At 36.2% G+C, this 25,384-nt stretch overlaps 1 protein-coding gene across 17 annotated transcripts in view; it reads right to left on the bottom strand.

Annotated features, from left to right (window-relative positions):
- The window catches only part of LRCH3 (leucine rich repeats and calponin homology domain containing 3), a 115,705-nt gene that overhangs the window by 8,236 nt on the left and 82,085 nt on the right, over positions 1–25,384 (bottom strand). For 3 of the 17 annotated variants that reach the window (XM_033855709.2, XM_033855711.2, XM_033855715.2), the window contains 9 exons: positions 24,851–25,000; positions 21,432–21,482; positions 19,698–19,751; positions 14,931–15,002; positions 11,160–11,208; positions 10,205–10,312; positions 8,564–8,682; positions 7,809–7,946; positions 1,247–1,324 (listed from right to left, as the gene is read on the bottom strand). In XM_033855709.2, coding sequence (XP_033711600.1) covers positions 1,247–1,324; positions 7,809–7,946; positions 8,564–8,682; positions 10,205–10,312; positions 11,160–11,208; positions 14,931–15,002; positions 19,698–19,751; positions 21,432–21,482; positions 24,851–25,000 — 819 coding nt within the window. The remainder of the gene's footprint in view (positions 1–1,246; positions 1,325–7,808; positions 7,947–8,563; positions 8,683–10,204; positions 10,313–11,159; positions 11,209–14,930; positions 15,003–19,697; positions 19,752–21,431; positions 21,483–24,850; positions 25,001–25,384) is intronic. The other 14 variants (XM_033855712.2, XM_033855714.2, XM_073804113.1 and 11 more) reach the window with 11 other exon arrangements.

Here is a 25,384-nt window from a genome sequence, read left to right as displayed (position 1 = left end):
GTAGAATCACAATCTACTTAATAAAAGGAGAAAAAACACTCATGGGAATTAACACTGGCTAGTGCAGCTGCTCTGTGGAGCTGGGCTCCCTTCCACTTTGTGAAAGAGCTGAAAGGGAAAGGTGTTCATTGGATAAATGATGCTTTGACCTTCTCAACTCATGTTAGTTAAAGAGAGGAATGGTGAACTGGGTAAAATGAGTCATTGTCAGGAAAAGCCCTTGGGACAAGGGCTTAACTTTGAGAGAAATAGTGGACTTGTTGAGTCTAGGGGCCAGTACCGGGTTTCTGACAGCTAATTAAGAAGGTGATAGAAAAGTATCATGTTTTTCTCCTTGAACGCTGGACAAAATATGGTGACAAGAACTGTAATGGTTGTAGTTAATGAAAAAAGTATCAAATGGCACCAGTTTTTATCTCTTTACATTTATCTATATATGTCACTATATATAATATTTTTTAAGAGTGCCACACTTAACATAATTGTTTTTTAAAGGGTAAAAGTTTAACTATTTGTACTATTAAAGGGCAATAAAGCTCTAACTGAGGAATCTGGAGGCAAAAAATCTCAAGAGCGGGACAAGTGACTAGAAATGGCCTCTTGTGTGTTCAGTTCCAAAGAGCTTAGTGGAAAACTGGTAAAGTCTGAATAAAGTCTGCAATTTAGTCAACAGCACTGTCTATGTGTTTATTAGTTTGGATGACATACTATGTTTACATTTATGTTAGATGTTAACAGTCCAGGAACCTAGGTGAAGTGTATACAGTATCTCTCTATGATATTTTTGCAACATTTCTCAAAGCCTAAAATTATTTCAAAATAAACATTTTTTAAAAGTATTAAAGCAAGTGTTAAAAAACTGAAGCCAACTGAAGCATTCTTAGTCTGAGATGCACTTGTTCTGAAGCACAGACTCTACTGTGTATGAAGTTGTACACAAGTCAATCAGCAAGTGGGGATATTTAGGAAAATATCAGAATAACTATTTCTGATTACTTAGCATTAATTACTTACTACAACATATTGAAATTCATGTGTATATGATTTCTTTGCTTGGTCCTTGGAAATAATTAAGGGAAACTGCTCAAAATATAATGACTGACTCTAGTAACACAAAATCATGTTAGTAATTATCAACTTAGCTCAGAACTACCCTGTAAGATTTTAGATACCTGCATTTCTAAAAGATTTTAAGAAAATAATACCCACATTTATTTAGCAACATAAAATATGATAAATTTATTACCTGAGGTACACCAATTTTTCTGCAGGCTTCGAGGAAATTCTCCACATTTCGTCTGCATTTTGCCATTGTTAATTTAGGCTGCAAAGGAGAGAAAACATGGTGTTATTAGCAAAGTTTAAAAAAATGTGCTAACTAAAAACACTCTTGCCAACTGCTTCATAAACTGAATGTTCTAGACCAGAGGGTCAGCAAACTTTTTCTTAAAGAATCAGATAATAAAGATGTTAGGCCTCACGGCCATATGATCTGTTGCAAGTACTCAAACCTGCTAAGAGCTTGAAAGCAACCACAGACAATATATAAACAAATAAGAGTGACTGTGTTCTAATAAAACTTTATTTACAAAAATAGGTACTGGCCTGTGGCCCATAGTTTGCCACCCCCTACTTTAGACATTGGGCTTTGATTTTTGTAAGGCAAGTGCTAAATAGAGAAATTTTAGGAGGATGATTTAATTTTTTTCCACTTTAAAGCAATATACACCAAAGAAAATTTGGAGGAATAACAAGAAAATTAATTACCCACAGCTCAGTCATTCAAATATAATCATAGGTATTAACACTTTGGTTCATTTCCTTTCAGTCTTTTTAAAGAAAACAGTAATAATAATTAAAAAAACAATGGCCTTTGCTCATAAATATGTTGCAGATGCATCATGTCTCTACTCAATGGTTATATTTAAAATTTTTTAAACATGTGAATTTTAAAAGATTGGATTAAAGAACCATTTTCCAAAGGGTGAAAATTTCCCATAGGAAATTTCCCTAGTCACTAACTAGTAAGCTTGCTTTTCTGAAAAGATCTCTGATGACTAGAACATAGTTGTATCACATGACCTAAAGTGATAAAATTTTTTGCCAAGTGGGTTATCATGTAAGAAAGAAATCTGAATCTCATTTCCCAAAGTGATTAACAAACTCAATTGTTCAAATTCATCTGTTGGTTTAAGTATCAGGCATGGAAGCCAAACATTTGCAGGAAAACTGACCTATGGTTTTTACAAAGCAGATGAAAGCCTGTACCATCTCTAGAAAAAAAACGGTTTCACTTGTGAATATCTGGGTTTTCTTCAAAGACGGAATATCATACTGTTGCCAAGAAGACGGGAAACAAGATAACTACATAGTAATGGTTGAACGTACTATAATCTTGGCCTGAGAAACCTAGCAGACACTAGGATTGGCTTTATCATAAAAGTTTTATAAAAGGTGACAACTGAGATGGAAGGAGAGTAATAATAATTTTAAAATTTGAAAGTGAAAAGCTTTCAAAATTAAGTCCAGAAAGAAGATAACAGGTTTCCATGGAGAACACCCCTTCTTGCCTATGCCAAGTTCTTCTATAACTGAGGTAAAAAAGTAAAAAAAAAAACAAAAAAAAACCAAATGTGAAACATAAATAGAATCAGAATCTTCTTAACAGAAGGAGAAGAACAATCATAGGGGTTCACACTTGCTAATTCACGCTGGAGCTGGGCTCCTTCTCTTAGACTTTTTACATGTGAAAGAGTGGGTGTTCACGGTAGGATTGATGCTGTGGTTTTAACTCCTTGCTAGTTAAGAGGGAGGTAAGGTGAATTGAGGCGTAATAGGAAAGTCACTGTGGTGAAGGCTATTGGGACATGGGCTTAACTTTAAGAGAAACTGGGCAAAGAAAACACAGGACAACTGCTTTTCACTTAGAAGAATTTTTCATTAGCTAGAAACTCCCTCTCCATATACCAGTAGAAATGGAAGCAGAATCAATGCAACTAGCTTCCCTTATTCTGAAGGGACCTTAGCTAAGCAGACCAGGATCTTGATCTGAGTTTGGGAGAGAAGGCTAGGGGCATCGTGTGCACAGGTGGATCATGAATGTGAGACTCTAACAAAAGAAGGGGACCTGGGCATTTTGTTCTATAAAAGAAGGACCCCTACATTTCTGAAACATCTCCCTTAGATGTTAGAAGGACAGAGTGAAATAGGTCTTACTGCATAGGCAGAAAAACAAGTTTCCTTCTGTGCAAAAGAAAGGATAAAAAGATAGAGTTCGTGTTGCTAAGTAAGAAACTGGTCCAAGAGTTACCACCATCTCAGACAAAAAGAAAAGAAAGCTCAGAATAGTGATCCCGGTGTCCAACTCAGCATTATCTCTATGAGGAGTACTAGCACCCTAAATGTGTGTGGGTCAGGGGTTAAGGAGTAGAATAAAAAGATTCCTTTGAGATTTCCCCTACAAAGAGCAGATTTCTGACTGATGAAGGGGAAATGGAGTGGGGAACCATCATCTGTCTCCAGTTATTCCTTCTCTTAGCATTTGTCTAAATCCCAGGGATGTAGGTCAGTGTTTCATAATTGGGATACAACTCCTTCTTCTAGTCTGATGAAAGCTGTGAATCTACTCTTTGGAAGAATACACATGCATACAATTTTAGGGAGTTCAACGAGTGCTGGAAGCCCTAGGAGTGCATGAATCCCAGGCTACACATCCCCGCTCTGTATGTGTCCAATGGAATGGCTAGTTAAAAGGACCCAGGGGTGTAGACTCCCTATCACTCTGGAGTGTAGAAGGACTCATGATTTTGCCTTAAGTCAAATATCAGAGGAACCTGCTATCCCCAAAAGCTTTTCCAGAACTTCGGATGACATAAAACATGGTTTTGGATAGCCATGTAGAGCCTGTTTCATTTCTGTAATGTACAGCCTGATCTGAATAAGAAATCTTATGTGGGTTTTTGGGGAAGAAAGTAAATAATTTTAGCAAGAGGAAAGGAACTAGACTGAAAGGAACAAGAAATAAATGATTTTGCTATTTGAAAATTGAAATGATTCAGCATTTTTTCAGGTCATCTTCCTTGGTGATATGGTTCTTTCAATGAGTTGTCACATCACAATATTTGTAATGATTTTTTTATATGATTCAATAGTGCACTTCTAACAATGTGAACTGTACTACTTAAAACCTATGCCTATTGAACAACCAAACAGCAGTTTATCATACATCATAGATCCTCCCCCAATAACAAAGAAAGATGAATTATAACCTAATGGTTACAAGCACAAGTGCCCTTCTGAGTTTCTTTCGAAATACCTGGACTTATGACCTCCCCTTACAATGAGGGACCATTTCTTGAACTGGGGGGGAAAAAAGCCTGGTTCATACAGTACATCATGAAAGTGTTTTTTAAGTTACACTCAGATCTAATTAGCAGGTTTTCAAAGAATTACAATAAATCACTATGTGTTAATGTAGCCACAAAGAAACTGCTACGGTTTTTCATTTGTATTTGGCTTTAATTTTATATTCTCATCAGGAAAAATCTCTAAGAAAGTAAGTTACAAAGCTCTCTGTATGGTCAGAAGAACAAAATAAGGGGAGAAATTGTCTAATATGAGGGAGAGCAATTCAGTATGAAGGAAAAATAGATAATAAATATTTATACTGAAATCTAGTACTGTAACAGTATCCCCATTAAAGCAATATTGACTTATTCATAATAATCAGTATCATAATTTAAAAGCGAGGGTTTTTTTTTTTTTTTGCTTTTAATTAAAATAGTGGATGGTTTTCATCTGGTTGACTCAAAGTCCATTTTTCCACCCCCAAATGTTATAATTTGGGAATTTTTACATACTGAGGTGTTTCTCAACTTTATAGGTCATTTATTAACCCAAAAGATATCCTCTTAAACAATTTTATTTAGTAGGCCTACTTGCTTTTTTTTTTTGCGGTACACGGGCCTCTCACTGTTGTGGCCTCTCCCGTTGTGGAGCACAGGCTCCGGACGCGCAGGCTCAGCGGCCATGGCTCACGGGCCCAGCCACTCCGCGGCATGTGGGATCTTCCCGGACCGGGGCACGAACCCGTGTCCCCTGCATCATCAGGCAGACTCTCAACCACTGCACCACCAGGGAAGCCCCAGGCCTACTTGCTTTTAAGTGTCGAGGATACTATTTCAGGAAAGACCTCTTTTATTTATTTTACTTTTTAAGAGGAATTCATGTTCTTGAGAGAATGGACCACTTGTAACTCATCTCTGTACCTTTCATCCTATTCAGAATGCCTACCACTGACTAGCTGCTCAATAAATATGACTAAATGTTGTTGTTGATTTCATTAGCAAGTTTTAAATGCTCTAATTTCATGTTATATCATGTTTCTTTGACAAGAAGGTCCATGTGTTTTATGTCTCTAAGTGGTTTAACATTGATAAAATAGTTCTATTTTTCCTGTATGTAAATATTTTACATTCTTAAATGAAAGGCACTATGTTTGGTTGATGAAGATAAAGAACCTCAGTCACCCTTGGTCTCATATTCCACTTTCTACATGAGCTCCTTGCTACTTCCTAAGTATTTCCCCTGAAAATGAAGAATGATAGATTTGTCTTTTTTATTACTAAAAAAATTTATTTTTCTTAATTCAGTTGACAGAAACTGGGAAGAATGCAAAGTATGAATAAGCCCTTCCCCTTCTGGCATTGCCAAATAGCATGTCAATTCCTGTTCTCTTAATCACCACCTTTAGGAGCAAAACAAAGTCTTTCAAGTCTTTGGGGGCATAGTTGATTTGGTAGTGCTACTGTTCCTCTCTGCCTTTTCTACACAAAGCTGAATGCCTGCTTTCTGAGGTCACTAAATAAAAAATGGCTACCTATTTTCTTTAGAAGCAAATGCATGACTCTGTTTTTGGATATGCTAGAGGGGAAAGGGCCATATCAGCCTCTTGGGACCTTGGTAACAAAGCAGCTTTTATAATTAGAATCAAAGGTCCTTGGGAGGCTTAAATGATTTGCATCTGGGGAGGCAGCAAGATGAATGTCCAGAGTGGCAATCTATAGGTCTAGATACAACTGCAATTTGAGTGAAGGATTTGCATAGGAAGTATGTGCTAAATAACAACAAATGACCAGAAAATAAGATGAGGGCAAAACCTTTGAAAAGGTTAGACACTGCTAAGCATGTTACAGATGCACAATATCCATTCAGACTCATCAAAAGAGCTGTCAGAACATCAGATAATAATCAAATGCAATGTGGAAACCTTGATTACATCCTATTGTGTGTGCATACGAGCGAGGGGAGAGGAGCAGAGCAGCCATGAAAGATATTCTTGGAACAACTGGGGAAATCTGAATATAACTTGTGGATGCTATTGGCGCCTCACCCAATGTCTCTTTACTTAGCCTGTGCATCCATCCTCATTTCCTACCCCGACTCCCTGCTGGCTGCTAAGGGCTCAGAGCTGTCCCTTCTCAGTTTCAGCCCGATCCCATAGGGAGCCCTGTGAATGAATCACATCACACTCCCACCTTGAGGAACAGGGCTCAGCCACCACATTGTTCCTCCCTGGCTTCAGGCTACGGGTAAGAGCAAGGTGGCCTAGGAAAATTCTCAGAAATATTTAGGGGGTAAGGTGTTATAATATCTCCAACTTTTAAATGGTGCAATTAAAATACACACACACATGAACACGCATGAATATAGACAAAGCAAGATGGCAAGATGCAATGAATGTCAGCTCTAGGTGGAGGCTTTAAGGGTATTCTTTGTGTTATTCTTTCAGTTTTTCTGAAGGTTTGAAATCTTAATAAAAACTTGAAGGTGTGTGCCACAACTACTGAGCCCACACGCCACAACTAGAAAGAAGCCTGCAATGAAGAGAACCCCTGCCACGATGAAAGAGCTGCCTGCTGCAATAAAGATCTTGCGTGCTGCAACGAAGACCTGATGCAGCCAAATAAATGAATAAAAAAGAATGGAAAAAATATTTAAAAATTTTGAAGGAAGAAAAAGGAGAGTTGTGTCAATCTAAAACTTGCTCTTTCTCTTGTGGGTTGCCATCCTGATACTGATGTCCATATCTAACCAGCAGTCTAAAAAAAACCTGCCAGTCATCTTGAATGCATATTCTGCCTCATTTTCCACCTGAGGTTGGTCCCTCAATCATGTCACTTCTACCCCTGAAATATTCATCATTCTAAACTGCAATTATAATCACATTATTCCTCTCAAATTCTTTCTGTGTTTCCTGATTGTCTACACTAAGATAAACTTCTATCTCCCTGACATGGGACATGAGGCCCTTGTCACATGGCCCTTAGCTTACCTCTCTAGCTACATCCTTTGCCATTTACACCAACACCTTGTGAATGATCTATTCTGAACAACTTAAGAAATCCTTGAATATGCCATGATCTTCCTTAGCTTTTTAGTCTAGAAATACTATGCCCAGAATGCTGTTCTCCCTGTCTGTACTGCTGGCAAATTCCTACTCATACATCAAGAATTAGTTCAAATTTTACCTCCTCTGGGAAGGCTTTCCTGAACTTTCCAGGCACAGTTGAAGTGGCCCCTTTTTCGTATTCCCATAGCACACTTCTTACATACCTCTTTTATAACATCACACACAGCTGTAAGTTATTGTTTACATGCCTACTTTTTCTCTAGTATAAGTGAGACCCGGAAGGCAGGGGCTGGACTCTATTCATATTTGTACCCTTAGCATTCTGCACAGTGCCTGCCTCTGTACTTAACAAATGTCTGATGAAGAGCCAACTTTTTTTTAAGCATTATAAACTTACTACAGCTGGTGAGGGAACGTGAATGCTTGGGACAGATCGAGGCCGCACATGATTGGCCAAATGGCAAAGAACAACACCATCGGTTAGAGCTGCTCCAAGATCACAAGGCAGAGATACTTTTAACCGGTACTCAATATGCTAAAAGAACAGGAAAATGTGAAATATATTAATTCAAGAGTGGCTGACACACAGGACATAATGGAGTCACAATGGAATATTTTTAATTAGAAATCAAGTTAAAAAGCAAATAACTTAAGTACCACAATCTCTATTTTATCTTTCTATCCTAAGTCAATAACTTAAGGAGATCATATATATATATACATATGTATGGCAGCCAGGCGACAGTGCTGCAAAGTTCCACAACAGAATTCATTTACAATTTTCTGACTAAAAAACAAAAACAACTAGATCCAATTTTAAAATAAACACCACGTATGATGTAAGTGTGGTATGTATCAATATATGTATATGTGTACATACATATGAATTATTATTACTCTAACAAGATTTCTTTAAATCATGAGGCAGAAAAAAATTTTAAATGAGTAGGGTCAGGGGTTGAGCTTTATGGAATAACCCATCTCATTTTCCTAGTAAACAAGTGAAAAAATTCATCACACAACGGGCATCACAGCACACAATGGACACTTGTTGATTCTATTAAAAATTATAAGTCAAATGAACAAGTGATGCCAGGATTATGGGCTACACCAGTATCACTGAAAAATGTAATTCAAAGGCAATGTACATACTTTGCGTAGTTGATCTATTAATTCCAGCTCTTCTTCTCTCTGTCTTGAATTCTGTCTTGTTACCGGATCTTTAAAATCAGTGGTAGGTGCAGAAGATGAAAGAAGGGGTGACGCATGACCTAAAAAATATTGGTACGTAAGATAGAAAGTGACTGCCAGTGCTGCAAAAATACTCAGATCCACCTGATCACAGTTTCCTTGAAAGTACAGCACTTTCTACTTCTGGAGTGACGTTTTAAAAAAAGTTTTTATTATGGAAATTTTAAAATATGCACAATAATAGGGAGAATAGTATGAAAAACTACCAAATGTCCATTACCCATCTGGCTCAACTACTTTGTGTGTTTGATTACATCCATTTAAAAATGTTTCTATTGAAAAATATTGCATGCAAAAAATTAGACAAATCATAAGCAAACAGCTGAATAAATTATCATCACAAAGCAGACACAAGCAAGTCAATAAATGCAACATTACCAACACCCAGGAGACCCTCTCATGTTCCCTACCCATCAGTATCAGTACCCAACAGTTATTTCTAGTACCACAGGTTCTAACTATGTACCTCCTGGCTTCTAACACCACAGATTAGTTTTGTCCATTTTTAAACTTTCTACATATAAAACCGTATTATATGTGTGTATGTTTTTATGTTTGGCTTCTTTTGATCAACATTATAAGATTTATCCACGTTGTTATGTATATTAATGTGTTCATTTTCATTGCTTATTTAGTATCCCATTGTACAAATATACACAATTATTTATCCATTCTATTGTTGATGGACATTCAGTTTGGGGCTATTATGAATAATGTTGCTATGAATAATTTGGACATATCTTTTGGTACAGATGTGTACATATTTCAGAAAGCAAAATTACTAGTTATAGGATATACAAGGGTTCACCATTAGCAGATAATGTAAACAGTTTTCCATGCTAATTAACAATCCCACCAGCAGTGCATCTCTGGTTTGAGTTTAAATCTCACTGTGAGTGTATCTATCAGTTATGTTAAAAATAGTTATTTTCGGAGTGAAATGCCTGTTTCCACTTCTAGGTAACTTCTTTGGGGATCAGGCAGAAATTTGCCACATTAACTAAAAACCATGAGACTAAATAGTTTGGTTTTTTTAAAATTACTGATTCATTTCTTTAACAACACAGAAAACAGCTTTTACCAACAGAAAAATCTGAAAAAGAGCACACTACAGAGAGAAGGGACATTCCCTGAAGCCCTGAAAGAGTAATTTTTTTGTTCAAACACTATAACCTGCTTTTAGGTGGTACTGAGAAACTTTCTGACCAAAATGATTTCAAACAAGATTAAGATTCTCTTCCTTTAATATCAGTGAGATCACAGACAAACGCAGAGTTTAAAACTTTTGCCTTGGTGACATCTCAGGGTAGAAGTTTATTTATTTATTTGTTTGTTTGTCTGGCCTCACCGCGCGGCTTGCGGGATCTTAGTTCCCTGACTCAGGGTTGAACCAGGGCCCTGGCAGTGACCGCGCAGGGTCCTAACCACTGGCCTGCCAGGGAATTCCCAGGGTAGAAGTTTAAAAGCATGTAATGTATAATGTCATTGTATAACCACCATCCCCCAACCCCCCCCAATGCCCCTTTTAGCACTGCCACCTACCTTTATTTGTTTCTGCCCTGACAGCTCCTCTGAAAAGGAAACTTTCAGGGCGCTGGGCCTGGTTTCTCTGAATAGCAGCAGGAAAAGAATATGCAGGGGAATGATGAACTGAATCAGCATGGAAAAGCAAAATAAGATTAAAGAAGATGGAAAAAATTAAATATAATAACAGACACATGACAAAAGTTCAATAAATGGCAAATGAAGAAAAAAGTTAAATATTGCAATGATATAAAATGATAATTTTGTTTATTAATAGAAAATCTGGTATAGGAAAGTAACCTCCAGGACTTCCCTCATGAGCTAAAGGTTAAGACTCCACGCTCCCAATGCAGGGGGCCCAGGTTCGATCCCTGGTCAGGGAACTACATCCCGCATGCCACAACTAAAATATCCTGCATACCGCAACTAAAAATCCCACATGCCACAACTCAGACCTGGAGCAGCCAAATAAATAAATACTTAAAAAAAGAAGAAAAGAAAAGTAACCCTGAAAGTGGGAGGGCTGCTTGTATGTATTTTTATTTTTGGGGGGGCTGGGCTGCACAGCTTGTGGGATCTCAGTTTCCCAACAAGGGATTGAACCTAGGCCATGGCAGTAAAAGCCTGGAATCCTAACCACTACACTACCAGGGAAATCCCTGTTTGTATGTATTTTTAATTGTCATGTTACTTTTGGTATTCAATAAAGGCAAAATGAATGTTAATATATTAAATATAGTCTCTTGCAAACATACAGCCCTGCTAGCTCTTGCTCATTTTTTCATATCAAATGGCTGAGTGGTTGAACGACTAGTTGAATTAAAAAGTGAAAAATGTGCAGAGTTCCCAATTTTGTGCCTGATTTCTCATTTCAGAAAAGGAAGCCACAGCCATCTAAGGAGCAATTTATCAGGAAAATCCTGGTAAAGAATTATAATTGGGAAGTGGTTAATTGCACTTTTGTGTCTATTACCTGTTTCTGTTGTAGGTGAACTTGATACAGCATTAGATCTGTGATCATTCTGTGGAGAAACATAGATACATCAATAATTATTATTCAAGAAGAGGTACTTTCCACATTTACGGAAAGTACCTCTTTCCACATTTGGGATTATATCAATAAAAGAAAAAAAACATGCAACTCTCCTCCAAAATTAAGTCTAGAAATGAGAATTTGTATAATAATTCTGAATATTTTTTAAGGCCAAAGTTTTTTTTAAATTAATTTTTATTGGAGTACAGTTGCTTTACAATGTCGTGTTAGTTTCTACTGTACAGCAAAGTAAATCAACTATATGTATACATATATCCCCTCTTTTTTGGATTTCCTTCTCATTTAGGTCACCACAAAGCATTGAGTAGAGTTCCCTGTGCTATACAGTAGGTTCTCATTAGTTATCTATTTTATACATAGTATCAATAGTGTATATATGTCAATCCCAAACTCCCAATTCATCCCACCACCCCCCCAAGGCCAAACTTTATTTAGTTCTAGAGAATATAAGATCTATGTAATCCATTCTCTAAAGATAGTCCTATTATATAACAGGCCTTTCCTATGACTGTGAAAAATGAAATCATCCTAAGGCAGAAAATTTTATTGGGGAATGTATAGAAGAGAATAAAATTTTATTTTATAATAGTATTTTTCTGACATACTTTCTAAAGTATTCCTACCCCCCTCCTTGAGTAATGTTTTAAGAAAGAGTGATGAAGGTTTCTTCATTTCAGTTAGGAAATGAGGTATTTAAAGATGATAGTTGTATTTCGAGACTAGTATTTGAATCCAAGATGTTTTTAATTTATTGACCGAAGGAACTGTAAAGAAGGAGGAAGAACTAGTTCAACTGGTATAGAGTGTACCTAAAAAAAGGGAAGAGAGTTAAGCTAATTTAAGAGGAAGCGTTGGTTAGCTGGGTTAAAAATATTGAAGACTTGGCAGAGGAGTAGAATCAAGAAAAGCAAGAATAACAACAGGTTTTCAGGCCTTGATAGCTAGTTATATTCAATAACCATTGAGTTGTACTCAATAATTTATGATAACTGAGACACATTTTTGAACAGAATGACTTTAAAACACACACACAAATACACACACACATACACACTCCCATGTTTTTTTCTCCCTTTTGGTTTTCAATATTTTCAGAAATCTTTTATCTGAAGTTGGAGTTGGGTCAGGTGAGATTAATGATGACAGGAAATTTTAACTGCTATAAATAAGTAAATAAACAGAAGCCATGCTGTTGAGAAAATTCTTGGACTGATCTGAAAGACAATTCTGTGGTAATGTTTCCTTGGTTTGATACTCTTAGACCGAGAATTAAGACTTAAAAAGTAAGCTGCGCTCCTGAGTGAAGCAATGTATTACATCTTCATTAGTGAAAAAGACAACATGTTCATCAAGTTTAAAGATGCCAATAAACTAAGTTTAGGATGCTGAGAAGAAATGAAAATTTAAATAACAAACTTAATTTAAAATAAGAACAACAGGCACTAGTAAAAGGAATAAATGGGCCAATGAGGCAAAAGCTGGATATCTTTTTAAGGAAACAAAATACTATCCTTATTTTCAAGGAAGATGAGGTAGAAGGAGAAAGCTAGGACCAATGGTACAAACAGAAAAACATAAAAAGTAGAGATTATTCCAGATACAGAGGAAAAAAATTTTAAATTTAAAAAGGCCTATTACAGCGAGATAGACTAGAAACTTTAACATATTTAGGAATAAACAATAAAGTTATTAGACAACTATTAGATTAGAAGGAAGAGCTGAAACACATTCTACTGAATGGCAGCAAATGTTCTCTACCTCCAGAAATACCAAAAGATAACATACAGTTGGGTGTAATGAAAAACAAAGCCAGAAAAGAGGGGACTTACAAAATGGTGATTTTAAAAATATATTTTTATTCAAACTATAAATCTAACTGCTTACATTCTAGGATACTGAAATAATTAGTTCAAATCACGCTGAGGCCATTGACTGGTATATCTGAGAACTTTTGGAGAACTGGAGAGCAAAAAATGGAAACTGATACAAAGTCAACTTTTAGTGCCTAGTTAAGCAACAAAAGAAATAAAATCATGCCTAAATATAGTATATACCTGCTGCAGAGTAACTGAGATACCAAAAAATAAAGAATAAATATTTTTAAACTAATCATTTGACAGTGCAGCAGGTCTGACAGGAAGAATGTTAGACATTACACAACTTCTGGCACATTCAGATTTGGCCTTACTCAACTAAAATTCTAGGGGAGGATAAGCCCCAATGCCCTAAGGTATCCATTGAGTGTAACGAATTAACTTTTCTCCTATATACCTAGAATGGTACTAGTTATATACCTTCCTTGAAAAAATTTTGAAAACAGTCCCTCAAATAATTTTCTTTGTAGTTCAAATAACAAACCTAGCTGAGAAAGGCTAGCAAAAGGTTAATATAGAAGAGAATTATAAAGTTTTATCAGGTGTCATCCAGGTATGTGTAGCTTCAATAATAACCAGAGAGAAGGTTTATCAGGTTTACAGATGTTATAAAGTTGGAGTCAGCATTTAGAAGGACATGATGCAAGAATTTCAAAATATTCCGGGAAATCAGAAAATTTTAAATGTTCGAAAAGCAAAATTAAATATTTAGGAAAACAAAAGATACAAAGTTTAGAAATTAATTATCATTTAGGAATATAACTAAAACATCTGAGAATTACAATGGATACACAGCAAAATGAATACCAAAATGGAAAAAGCCAACCTAATGCTCAGCATAAGACGTGAATAACCCTTGTTTCATGCTCAGTACTACGTGGGCTCTAATGAGGGATATATTTCTAGTTGGGAACTGTGAAGCCAAAATGGAGGGCAGAGAACTTGTGAAAGGTCATAAGGACAAACAGGCTAGGAAAGGCACATAAAAGGGCCAAAGCTTATTTACGGAGAAGACACGGGTGGCATCATAACAGTTTTCAAATATAAAGATTCTCCACATAAGGACTGCTAAGTAACTAGAAAATCTCCACTCTGGAAAGAAAAGAAGAAATAGGTGTAAACCACAGGAGGACAGATATAAGTTAGACAAGGAGAGGACCTTGTTGACAGTCAGGATTATGAATCATTTCTCAGGTATCATATGATAATAAGTATGGAATTACCATCCCTAGAGGTCTTTAAAAAATAAAATACCACAGGTTTTTAATTTAGACTTCCAGGCCATGTGATCTCCATTGTAACTATTCCTACTCTGCTTTTAAGTGCAAAAGCAGCCACAGACAAATGGGCGTGGCTGTATGTCACTAAAACTATTTACAGAAACAGGTGGCCTAGGGACCATAGCTTGCTGACCTCTACTGTAATAGGGTTTTGGCAGTGACACTTTGGGGGACTGATACTCAAATTATTTTGCATGCACATTAGACAACAGAGTTAACTCAATATCATATATTAACCAAAGTAACATAGTAACTCATGACAAAAAAACCCCAACCCTTTGATAAGAAAATTAGAAGGACATTTCAAACAAAAATCTCAATATAAAGAATTAACAAAGGCTCTATGTTTCTGGCATAATAAAACTTCCAAAAAATTTCAAGTGAAATTAATGTTAAACTTAGCTTCATAAGCTTAGTTATATTTCATACAATTCTAGATTTCAGACTGTTGTTAGACCAATCCATTGGGAAATTTAAGATCTCCCAGGCAAATCCCCTCCTCAAAGTTCCTGGTAAATTACAATAACAAGATATACCTTAAGAGGCCTGAAGGCAGAAGAATGAGGCAGGGTAGCAGCACAGCCCACTTGATTCACACCTGACAGCGACTAAATGGCAAAAGAGAAAGAGAAGAAACAGAAGGCAGCATTTATGTTAGCAAAACGTCAGACAGGCAGGCAGGCAGATCTTGTCAGTAAAATTAGCAAAGGAAAGGTCACTGACAAACTTTCAAATGGTTTACTAAGATATTGATAGGGCAGAAAGAGAATAGTTGGGGGGAAAAACCCTATAATTTATTAAACACAGTTTTCCACCTGTTTAATTCAAATTATTTCAATACCTCATACCACATTAATCAAGAAATGAAAGGCATGACTTATTAAACATGATTTTATATAGAAATAAAACTGAGTACATCAAATTTTTTTTAGCAAAATAGCCTTAGAAACAAATGAGTCCTGTGCTGTTCCTATGACAGGGGAAACAAATCCAGTCAAAGAGCTCATTTTAACTGATCAGAATTGGCATGAATAAGAGCAACATCTTTTCAATATTAATCCAAATTAGATTTATTATAATTCAGTTTAATGGCTCTGATGTGAGAAGCCAGGACATGAGGATTTTGCATCACACCTTAAGGATGAACCAGCATTTCATTTCTGCTTCTGTAAAAGTCCAAATGACCTCTGAGAAGTTAAGTACAATTTTCCTTTTCTTTGAATCCTTTATCCTTTCACCAGCCTACATAAAACTAGTTAGATATATTAGAGGTACAATTAGACACAGTAAGTGTTAGAATCCATTGTACAGAATTTTTATTACAGATAAAAGCTGCTCAAAACATGACAATTTTTTCATTTGGTGGGGAGTGGAAATCAGAGAAGACAGAACTTTCACAAAGGGCGTTGAGTAAGATTGTATCTATTAAAAATGCCAAAGGCTTAAAGATATTAAAGTCTTTATAAGTTAAATAATTTTTAAAAATTTAAACTACAATCACAAATATCTGAATCATGGGATAAATGAACAAGAACACATGTGGTGTTTAGGAAAAGGTGAGTAGGATGGTCAATACGATAAATACAACTATATTTTTAATGAGCTGATAGATAGCAATGTCTTTTTCGTGTGTGCAAAACAAAGCATGTAACACACACTGCAACATTATCTTAAGGCAGAAGAAAGTGAGGAAAGAAATGTACCAAAGAACAAGGCTGTGACAGCAGTCTTACATTGTATATGCCTTCACCTGTTTAGATTTCCTGGGCCTCCTTACGATCAAATGGACTTGAATTACTGTCAATCTCAAATATAAAAAGGCTAGGGCTTCCCTGGTGGCGCAGTGGTTGAGAGTCCACCTGCCGATGCCGGGGACACGGGTTCGTGCCCCGGTCTGGGAGGATACCACATGCCGCGGAGCGGCTGGGCCTGTGAGCCATGGCCGCTGAGCCTGCGCGCCCGGAACCTGTGCTCCGCAACGGGAGAGGCCACAACAGTGAGAGGCCCGCGTACCGCAAAAAAAAAAAAAAAAAAAAGGCTAAAAGCCACTATGCTGGCAAAGAAGGAAAAAAGGATGGAAGGAAGAGGAAGTGAAATGAGCCTAGATCCTTTCTAGTGTCTAGAGATGGGATGTAGATACATGTGGGACATATATGAAAGCAACAGAAGCCTGAAGGGCAATCCTAAGAGAATGTTAGTGTAACTGATATTAAACATTACCAACAGTTATTTCAAATCCCATATTTCAAGGTCTTTAAATCAAATCCAACATTTACTTGCTATATCATCAGAACTTATCTTGAAACAATTTTTTTTGAGATTTTTTTTTTCTGATTGTGATTTTATTTTTTATTTTTTTATTTTGGCCACACCATACAGCTTGTGGGATCTCAGCTCCCCAACCAGGGATTGAACTGGGGCCACTGCAGTGAAAACGCCGAATCCTAACCACTAGACCACCAGGGAACTCCCCTAATGAGCAATTATTAGATGTACAGAATACATCAGGAATTATTCACTCAGGAATTATTTATTAAGCAACTAATATATCCCAGGAATTATGGTAGGGATTGAGTATACATAGGTAAGTGCAACAGAGAATATCCCTGTGCCCATGAAGCTTACAGTCTAGTAGTCTATTGGGGGTGGGGGAGAGGGGGAGATACAAAACAATAAACACCCACCTAAAAGTGCTATGAAGAAAAAAAAAGAACAGTGGAGACAAATTTGATTTGGGGGTAGGGGTGTTGCAGAAAAGCCATTTTAAGGGTGTGATATTTAAGTTGATACCAGATAGATCAGTAGGAATTAACCAACGGGTATATGCAGGGAATGAGAGGCATTCCATGCAGAGGGAGGAGCATTTGCAAAGATCCTGAGGTGGGAAAGGGCTTGCCATATTTTCAGAGCTGAAAAAATGCTGATATAGCATGACCCCAGAGATGAGAGATACATAGTACCCAGAGTACACAGGAGCTTATGGGCCATGTTAAGAAGTTTGGAACCTACTCTAAAGGGTTTGTAGGCTGTGTTAAGAAGTATATGGATTTTGGAACTTCCCTGGTGGTCCAGTGGTAAAGAATCTGCCTTCCAGTGCAGGGGACACTAGTTCAATCCCTGGTCGGGGAACTAAGATCCCACATGCCGCAGGGCAACTAAATCTGCACGCCACAGCTACTGAGCTCACGCACCTCAACAAGAGAGCCTGTGTGCTGCAAACCACAGAGTCCACAGGCTCTGGAACCTGCGCACCACAACTACAGAGCCCATGTGCTCTGGAGTCTGCGCGCCACAACTAGAGAAAACGCTCACGCCACAACTAGAGAGAAGCTCACATGCTGCAACTAAGACCTGACGCAGCCAAAAAAATAAATAAAATAAATAATACATCTAAAAAAAAAAGTATATGGACTTTATTCTACTATATGAAGCCACTGAAAAGTAGTTTTGAGAAGATCAGAGGTATGATTTAAGAAATGACTATTTTTGTAATACATGTTGGACACTATTTGGCATGCAAAAATATGTGAGACATGGTTCTTGTTTTTAAAGGCCATCTAATTTAGGCCAGACATGAATACTGTTAAGTAAAATATAAGTGTATGTATTTTGAAAATGGCTGAAATTACAAATTTCACGCTAAGGGGATTTTATTGTTTTTCCAAATTCCACTTTTTCCTTGACAAAAACGCCTGGGCATTCAGCACTTACTATATGTGTTATTAAATCTCATCTTCAGTTTCCTAAAGTGTTTCAAAGTATTTTCAATTACAGTACAGGAGGCAATATAGCACAGTGTTCATGCATGTTCTCAAGTCACTTGGATCTAGATTTGAACCCAGCCTTGTACTTACTAGCTGTAACCTTGGAGAAGTCACATTCTGGACAAAACATTTGGTGCCTCAGTAATCATTTGTAAAATGGTGATAAGTTTAACCTTAACTCTTAAGGCTGCTGTGAGGAGTGAATGAGATAATTCTGGTAAAGTGTCTGGATCACCATAGGCTCTCAATATTTTTCTACATTAAATTGTTATTTGCTTCTCATGCCAATTAACTTTGACTAAAACTCCAGAGGCTTATTTCTTTATAAGACTGCCAGTTAAAATGTGCTATAGCCATCTTAAAGGAAATGATGATTACAGAACACAGAAATTCTGACAATGAAAGTTTATGTAATAGAAATCTCATGCTCAAGTATGCAGTTCATGCAGTAGTATGCACAATGGCGGCAGTTACTAGCTCCTAAGACAGGAATTGCTACAGATAATAGGCTTTTGAATTGCTAGTCTTCAATACTATGGTGAAAAAAATAACATAAAACATGATGGGAAAAGCAATTATGTACATGGTTAGAATTCTCCTGCAAAGCTGACAAAGTAAGACTCTCAATAAAGCTCTGAAGTTATACTCATTTTCAGCTGATGAAACAGGCAATAAAAGTAAACCAGTGTGTTTTAATGTATCTTCTAAATTTGCATGTGTCCCATAAAATCAAATACAAAATTAAAAAAAAAAGTAAACCAATATTAAAAATGATCAGTAGTGGGGCTTCCTTGGTGGTGCAGTGGTTGAGAGTCTGCCTGCCGATGCAGGGGACACGGGTTCGTGCCCTGGTCCAGGAAGATCCCACATGCCGCAGAGTGGCTGGGCCTGTGAGCCATGGCCGCTGAGCCTGCGCGTCCGGAGCCTCTGCTCCGCAGCGGGAGAGGCCACAACAGTGAGAGGCCCGCGCAAAAAAAAAAAAAAAAAAAAGATCAGTAGACAGCATTCCAAGTTAATGTTTCCCTGAGTTTAAGATATAAAATGGGTATGGAGGGATAATCTTGAGATCTCAAAGTTTGGGATTTTCAGTAGGTTAAAACAGATAATAAAATAGGATGCCAAATATACAATTGTATAATTAGCATCATGAAGTAAGGGAACCATTCATCATACAGGTGACTTATAAGACAAAACAGTGATTAATAAAGTTCACCTGGAATTAGAAACATTTCAAAAACGAATATATTATTCCCTCTCCTCCAAACACACATACAAAGCCAATATGGTTCTCAATGCAAATGTTTTACTTTTGGAAACACTAACAAAGATATTTGAATCACATCTGCAGAACACTTGGAACACTGGGTAAATCATTAAAAGTAATGTAGGGAGACAGTTCTAGCTATTTGTAAAGCATTTAGTAATGATGCTCATCATGTTTTATGGTATTTAGATCAATTCAGAATGAAAAGTACAGTAGCTATTCCCCAAATCTCTAGACAAAGCAATGTAAAATTCCATTTTGTGCAAGGTTCTTACCACTAACAAGGCACTATCATCAGTGTGCTGAGACCTTCTGGATGGGAAGGGACACTGGAGAGGTGGAGAAAAATGAAGCAATGTCAAAAACAAGCTATGCACACACATGACGAGTTTCACAAATACACAAGCAAAGAGACATATTAACACATACTTGTGAAGATGCTGACATACAGGACCACATTCACAATCATTCAGAGTTCATGCATTAAAATAGCTAATAAGTTGTTTCTGAGTAACGATTTTCTCCCAAAGAACTTAAACAACTGCAAATATGATCTTATTGCATAAAAACTTTCTAAAGCAAGGAGGGGAATAGGAATTATTCTCTGTTCTGAGAAGAGAAAGCTGAAGATGTAGCAGTAACATAAAGAATTTGTGGTCATTTAGTGAGCCAGTGACAAATTTAAAACAATAAACCCAAGAGTCATGATTTCTAGTCTAGGCATCTCTTCATTACCTTTCTCAGACAAAACAAGGGTACAACTGGAAATTTTAAAACTATACATGTTATTTTCCTGAGGAGCTTTAGTTTTCAGATAATGAATTACTCCAGAATGACCAGTAAGGAAATGTTGGGTAAAAAAGAAAGAGTGTATTAACTTATCAAACTTTGACTGCCAAAGGTTTGTACAGAGTTATTACCATGTGAAGAAAAGACAACTGGAAAGTGCTTGAGTGAATCTTTCAGGTACTATACCAATGCATAAGCTCTCAAATAAATAACCAAAAATAGTTATTATATGTCCAATAAGATTAAAAAAAACTTTATAATGGATAATTTAAAACATTTCAAACAATACATCTTACCATTCCAGAAACACTTGTGCTTTGAAAACACTGTGCTGAAGATTGATGCTTGTAAAGCCCCATGTATTAGGTTTTCAAATAACTTATTTTACAAAAATCAAAGTCAACACTCACATGAAATAATGCCTTTATGCATTTTTTAAGGAAGTAATGATCATAAATTGAAAAAATAAGAAGGCAAAGATAAGGGAAAATAGCTAATGAAAAAGCCAAGTACAATAAAACATTCATTTAGTAATAAGCTTCATTTTAACAGGTCAAAATAGGTACACAGATTTTTAAAAAAATAATGAATCATAAATTTTATTTCAAAATGTAAATGTCACTAAACGTGCACACATGTTAAAACAATAAAATTTACAATCTAGTTTATTTTTTTCTTTTTGCATAGGACATCATTATAATACAGAATCTAGGTGCATAGATTTTTAAAAGGTTAATAATTAATCTTACATGTTACATGTTACTTTGAAACGAAAATGTACTATTTAATATTATAAAACTAATGTGTACAAAGTATAATCAATAATATACACACTTAGGAAATGAGCACTGAAGCTGAAATACTATGTAGAGTTTTTTGTTTAATACCGACACCATTCACGTGTGCCAGATACAGCTCTCAGGACCATCTCTCATTACACAGTAGCTCTGAAAATGGATGAGGGAGATGGTAACTCTGCTGGGGATGGGAGGAGGGAAATAATCTCCAGACGGATGTGTATAGATTTAAAAAACCCCAATCTATAGATTCTGATAAACTTCCTGGCCTGTGTCTTTTTCTCCCTAGTAAGAATTTTGTGAGGGGAAAAAAGAAAATGGCAACATTTTGATCACTGAAAACATATGATAATCACATGCAAAACATTTCATTTTCATTGCAATAATAAAAAGTTCCAAAGAAAGGTGATTATATAAACTTACCTCACCGTCTAAGGGGGAGTGTTGTTTTTGTGGACTTTGTGAAGCTTTTTGCTATATAACCCCACACCCCCCAAAAAAGGGAAGCTGGTCAGAATCTAGAACACTGGGAATGAAAAATGCTATTTACTAAAATGATCACTCACATTAATCTCTGTATCTCTCGTGTGTGGTGTTTTTCTAGATCTACTGGTTAGAAGACGCTGCCCTTTCCCTTAAATAGCTTACAATTTAAATGAGGAAAAGCAAAAATAAGCTGACAAACAGTATTTTCCTGTGTCTATAAGCATCTATAGAAACAGAAATTTTAAAAAACTATGTTTTTTATATGTACATGGATATAAACACATTCATAGAGAGGTAATCTCTCACTAAATTCTCTCAATGAAATCATCCTCTTTCTTTAATGGCTTCAAATACCACTCTAATGCTAACAGCTTTAGCTCTCTCCTATCAGCCAAATTCCAGGCTCGCATTTTCAAATGCCTGTGGACCCTCTCTACTTAGAAACCCCACTGTCATCTCCTGTTCAACGTAACCAAAAAAACCCCTCAATTTCCCATACTAACTGGGTATTTCCCCCCATTTGCTAATTTCTGTTATTATGTCAATTAATAATATCACAGTATCTGTATAGTGAGTGTTTTACAATGTGTTCTTATACACAGTATCTCAAGTGATTCTTCTTACTCTGTGAGATAAACAAACATCATAATCATATTCTTTTAAAGATGAGAAACTTGAGGATAGAGAGGTTATATGATATGTGCAAGGTTACAAAGTTAGTAAGTAGCATAATTGAGATCTGCACCTATGCCTTCTGAACCCAAATCCAACATTCTTTCCACAAAGCTAACTCCCATTAAAACCATTCTTTTAGCCTCAAACCCTTGCTTTGGAACCTTTTTTTTTCACTCATTTTCAGTGATTTATTTAACATTCACTACACATCTATGTAAGACATAATGATGCTTCTCTTGAAATCTCTCTTATAGTTAATTTATAAAACCCTTTGTGGTAGTAGGGGGTGCAGCATACACCATACTAGTAAATAGGTGAAGCCATAATAATTCTGAAATAATTAATACTTAATAGTTAAACATTAAACATATGAAGAAAATAAAGGCACAGAATGGCTCAGTAACTTTCCAAAAGTCAAGCACATACCAAGTAGCAAAGCTGGATTCAAATTCAGATATTTCCGATTCTAAGCCCTTACCACAGGACGACACTGCCTTTCCTTAGGAAAATTAGAAATCATCTAGTCTTATGCCTTCATTTTGTACCCTAATCTAATTATTGCAATTACTCTCTATTTCATTTTCCTTCTTTCCTCATCTCTTTCTAACATATTCTAACATGAGTAGATTAGTTTTTCAGAAGTACCTTCCCTGTCTTTTCTCCTGCTTAAGAACTAAAATTGTTCTTTTCTGCCTAATTGTTCAAGATCAAACTCTAATTTGACATTTAATCAAGGCTATCTACAATGTAATTATCTCTTACTAGTTATATGACTTCTACAGAAGGCAAGCTAAATGAGTTAATTTATGTAAAAATGTATAGAACAACACTTAGGACATAGTATGTGTTAGCCATTATCGTTTACTGAGAGTCAGTATAGCATTCTGGTCATAGACCAGGGTTTGGAGCCAGCCTGTCCTTTTTTTTTTTTTCTTTCCAGTTTTATTGAAATGTAATTGACATACAGCACTGTATAAGTTTAAGGTGTAATAGCATAATGATCTGACTTACATACATGATGAAATGATTACCACAATAAGTTTAGTGAACATCCACCATCTCATAAAGATAACAAAAGAAAAAAAAATGATGAAATGATGAGAACTCTTAGGATTTTCTCTCTTAACAACTTTCACATTTAACATATATTTTGTACATTGCATCCCTAACTCTTATTTATCTTATAACTGGAAGTTTGTACCTTTTGGCCACCTTCAGCCAATTCTCCTTCCCCCATGCCCTGTCTCTGGCAACCACAATTCTGACCTCTTTTTCTATTAGCTTGTCTGTTTGTTTGTTTTTGAAGTATAACTGACCTACAACACTATGTTAGTTCCTGGTGCAAAAGACAGTGATTTGATATTTCTATATATTACAAGGTGATCACCATGATAAGTCTAGTTACCATCTAGACTTTTTTTTTTTAAAGAAACTGTTTATTTTCCATCAGCTTTATTTCCATTTTCTGTTCAGCCTGTCTTGATTAGCATCTTTGCTCTGCCACTTACTAGCTGAGTATTTAACCTTAGGAAAATTGTTATCCTCCCTGAGCATCAGAGATCATCATCACAGGCTTGATACATTTGAAAAAATATAAGAGAATTTATTATGTGTATGGTACTTAAAGAAGATATACTTTGGCTAGAGTTATGAAACAAGAGAGAAAGCAGCTAGAAGATGAGTGATTCATTTGTTCAATCATTCATTTAAAAAATATTTATTGAGCTTTACTAGGGGCTAAGACCTGCTTAAATCTAGCGATATAGCAGTGAATAAACATGACAGACATGGTCCCTGTCTTCATGGAGTTTACGGATAAATGGGAGAGACAGATATGTCGTGTGTGTGTGTGTATGTGCGTGCGCGCGGGCGCGTGCGTGTGTGTGTATGTTTTTGGCCACACCACGTGGCTTGTGGGATTTTAGTTCCCCGACCAGGGATCAAACCCAGGCCCTTCGCAGTGAGAACGTGGAGTGCTAACCATTGGACCACCAGATAATTCCTGGGAGAGACAGATATTAAACAAGCAAAAATATAAATAATTATTTAACTATAAAGAAAAAATTCCCAAGGTGATTTCAGAACAAAAAGACAAGTAACACAGGCAAAAAATTGAACCAGGTTTAGAGGCAACTACAGAGGCTGATTAAAAAAAGAAGTGTTAACAGGGGTTGTTAATTGAGTAGATGTGGAGAAAACAGAAAGTAAAGAATCAAAGATGACTGAAGTATTAAACCTGTGAGCCTTGCAAATTTTTGGTATTCCCTAGAGGTAAGGAAGTCAGTGATAAGTTCAGATAACAATAGTTTATATTTGCATGGCACTTTACAGTTTACATAAAGCATTTTCACTTTCCTGATACACTAGAGATTTAGGAAATGGCAGCTGGATAGTAAAGTGATATGTCTAACGACAGATAGGTAGTTAAGAGTAGAGACTATCACTGTCCTAAAAGCAAGATCAATCACTTCTGATTGTCCTCAAGCCTATCTACATATGAGGACAATTAATCTAATCACAAGCAGGAGACAGTTATACTATTTACTCGAGAATTCATATAATTAAGATATCAACTTTTTTTTTTTATTAAGACAATAAAATCTGACATCCTCAGGAAAGCAAATAAGCACTTACTTCTAAGAAACGTTAGGAATATCATTCAATGAATCCAAAGGGCTCACCTTGACAAAGTCCAGGACAGCATCTCTTTGAATCTGCTTGGTCCTTATTTTCTCTTCCTCATACTGTAGGGCAGCAAGTTGTGCCTCTCTCCGAGTACGTTCTATTAATTGTTCTCTTCTCCGATGAAGTTCCAAGTCTGCATGTGAAAACTAGAACAAAAGTATCATTTTGCATATGCAAGTAGCGATAAAGATCAACTTACCAATATTCTTTATCAATTTGGGAAACTACTGTTGACCCAAGCAACTTTTACTTTGCAGTCACCAAGCATTTCTTCAGATGTGTTTATTGCTAATCTTTTCCCATCTTTGCACTGTGTTCTTACATGTATTATAAAGACTTATGTTCTGTCTGGTGTCTAAAAACACTGTTACCAGCATAAGGTGCACATATTATATTAACTGTAGATTGAAGAGACAGGTAATGAAATTTACAGATATTTGGCAATTAACTGTAATTTAAGTATTATAAAAGAAGAAAACCATCTTAATTTAAAAAACCCCACAAACTAAAACTGAAAAAAATGTTTTTAC

Source organism: Tursiops truncatus, chromosome 4 (genome assembly GCF_011762595.2).
Source record: "Tursiops truncatus isolate mTurTru1 chromosome 4, mTurTru1.mat.Y, whole genome shotgun sequence".
NCBI lineage: Eukaryota > Metazoa > Chordata > Mammalia > Artiodactyla > Delphinidae > Tursiops > Tursiops truncatus.
This window is presented reverse-complemented; position numbering and strand designations above follow the sequence as displayed.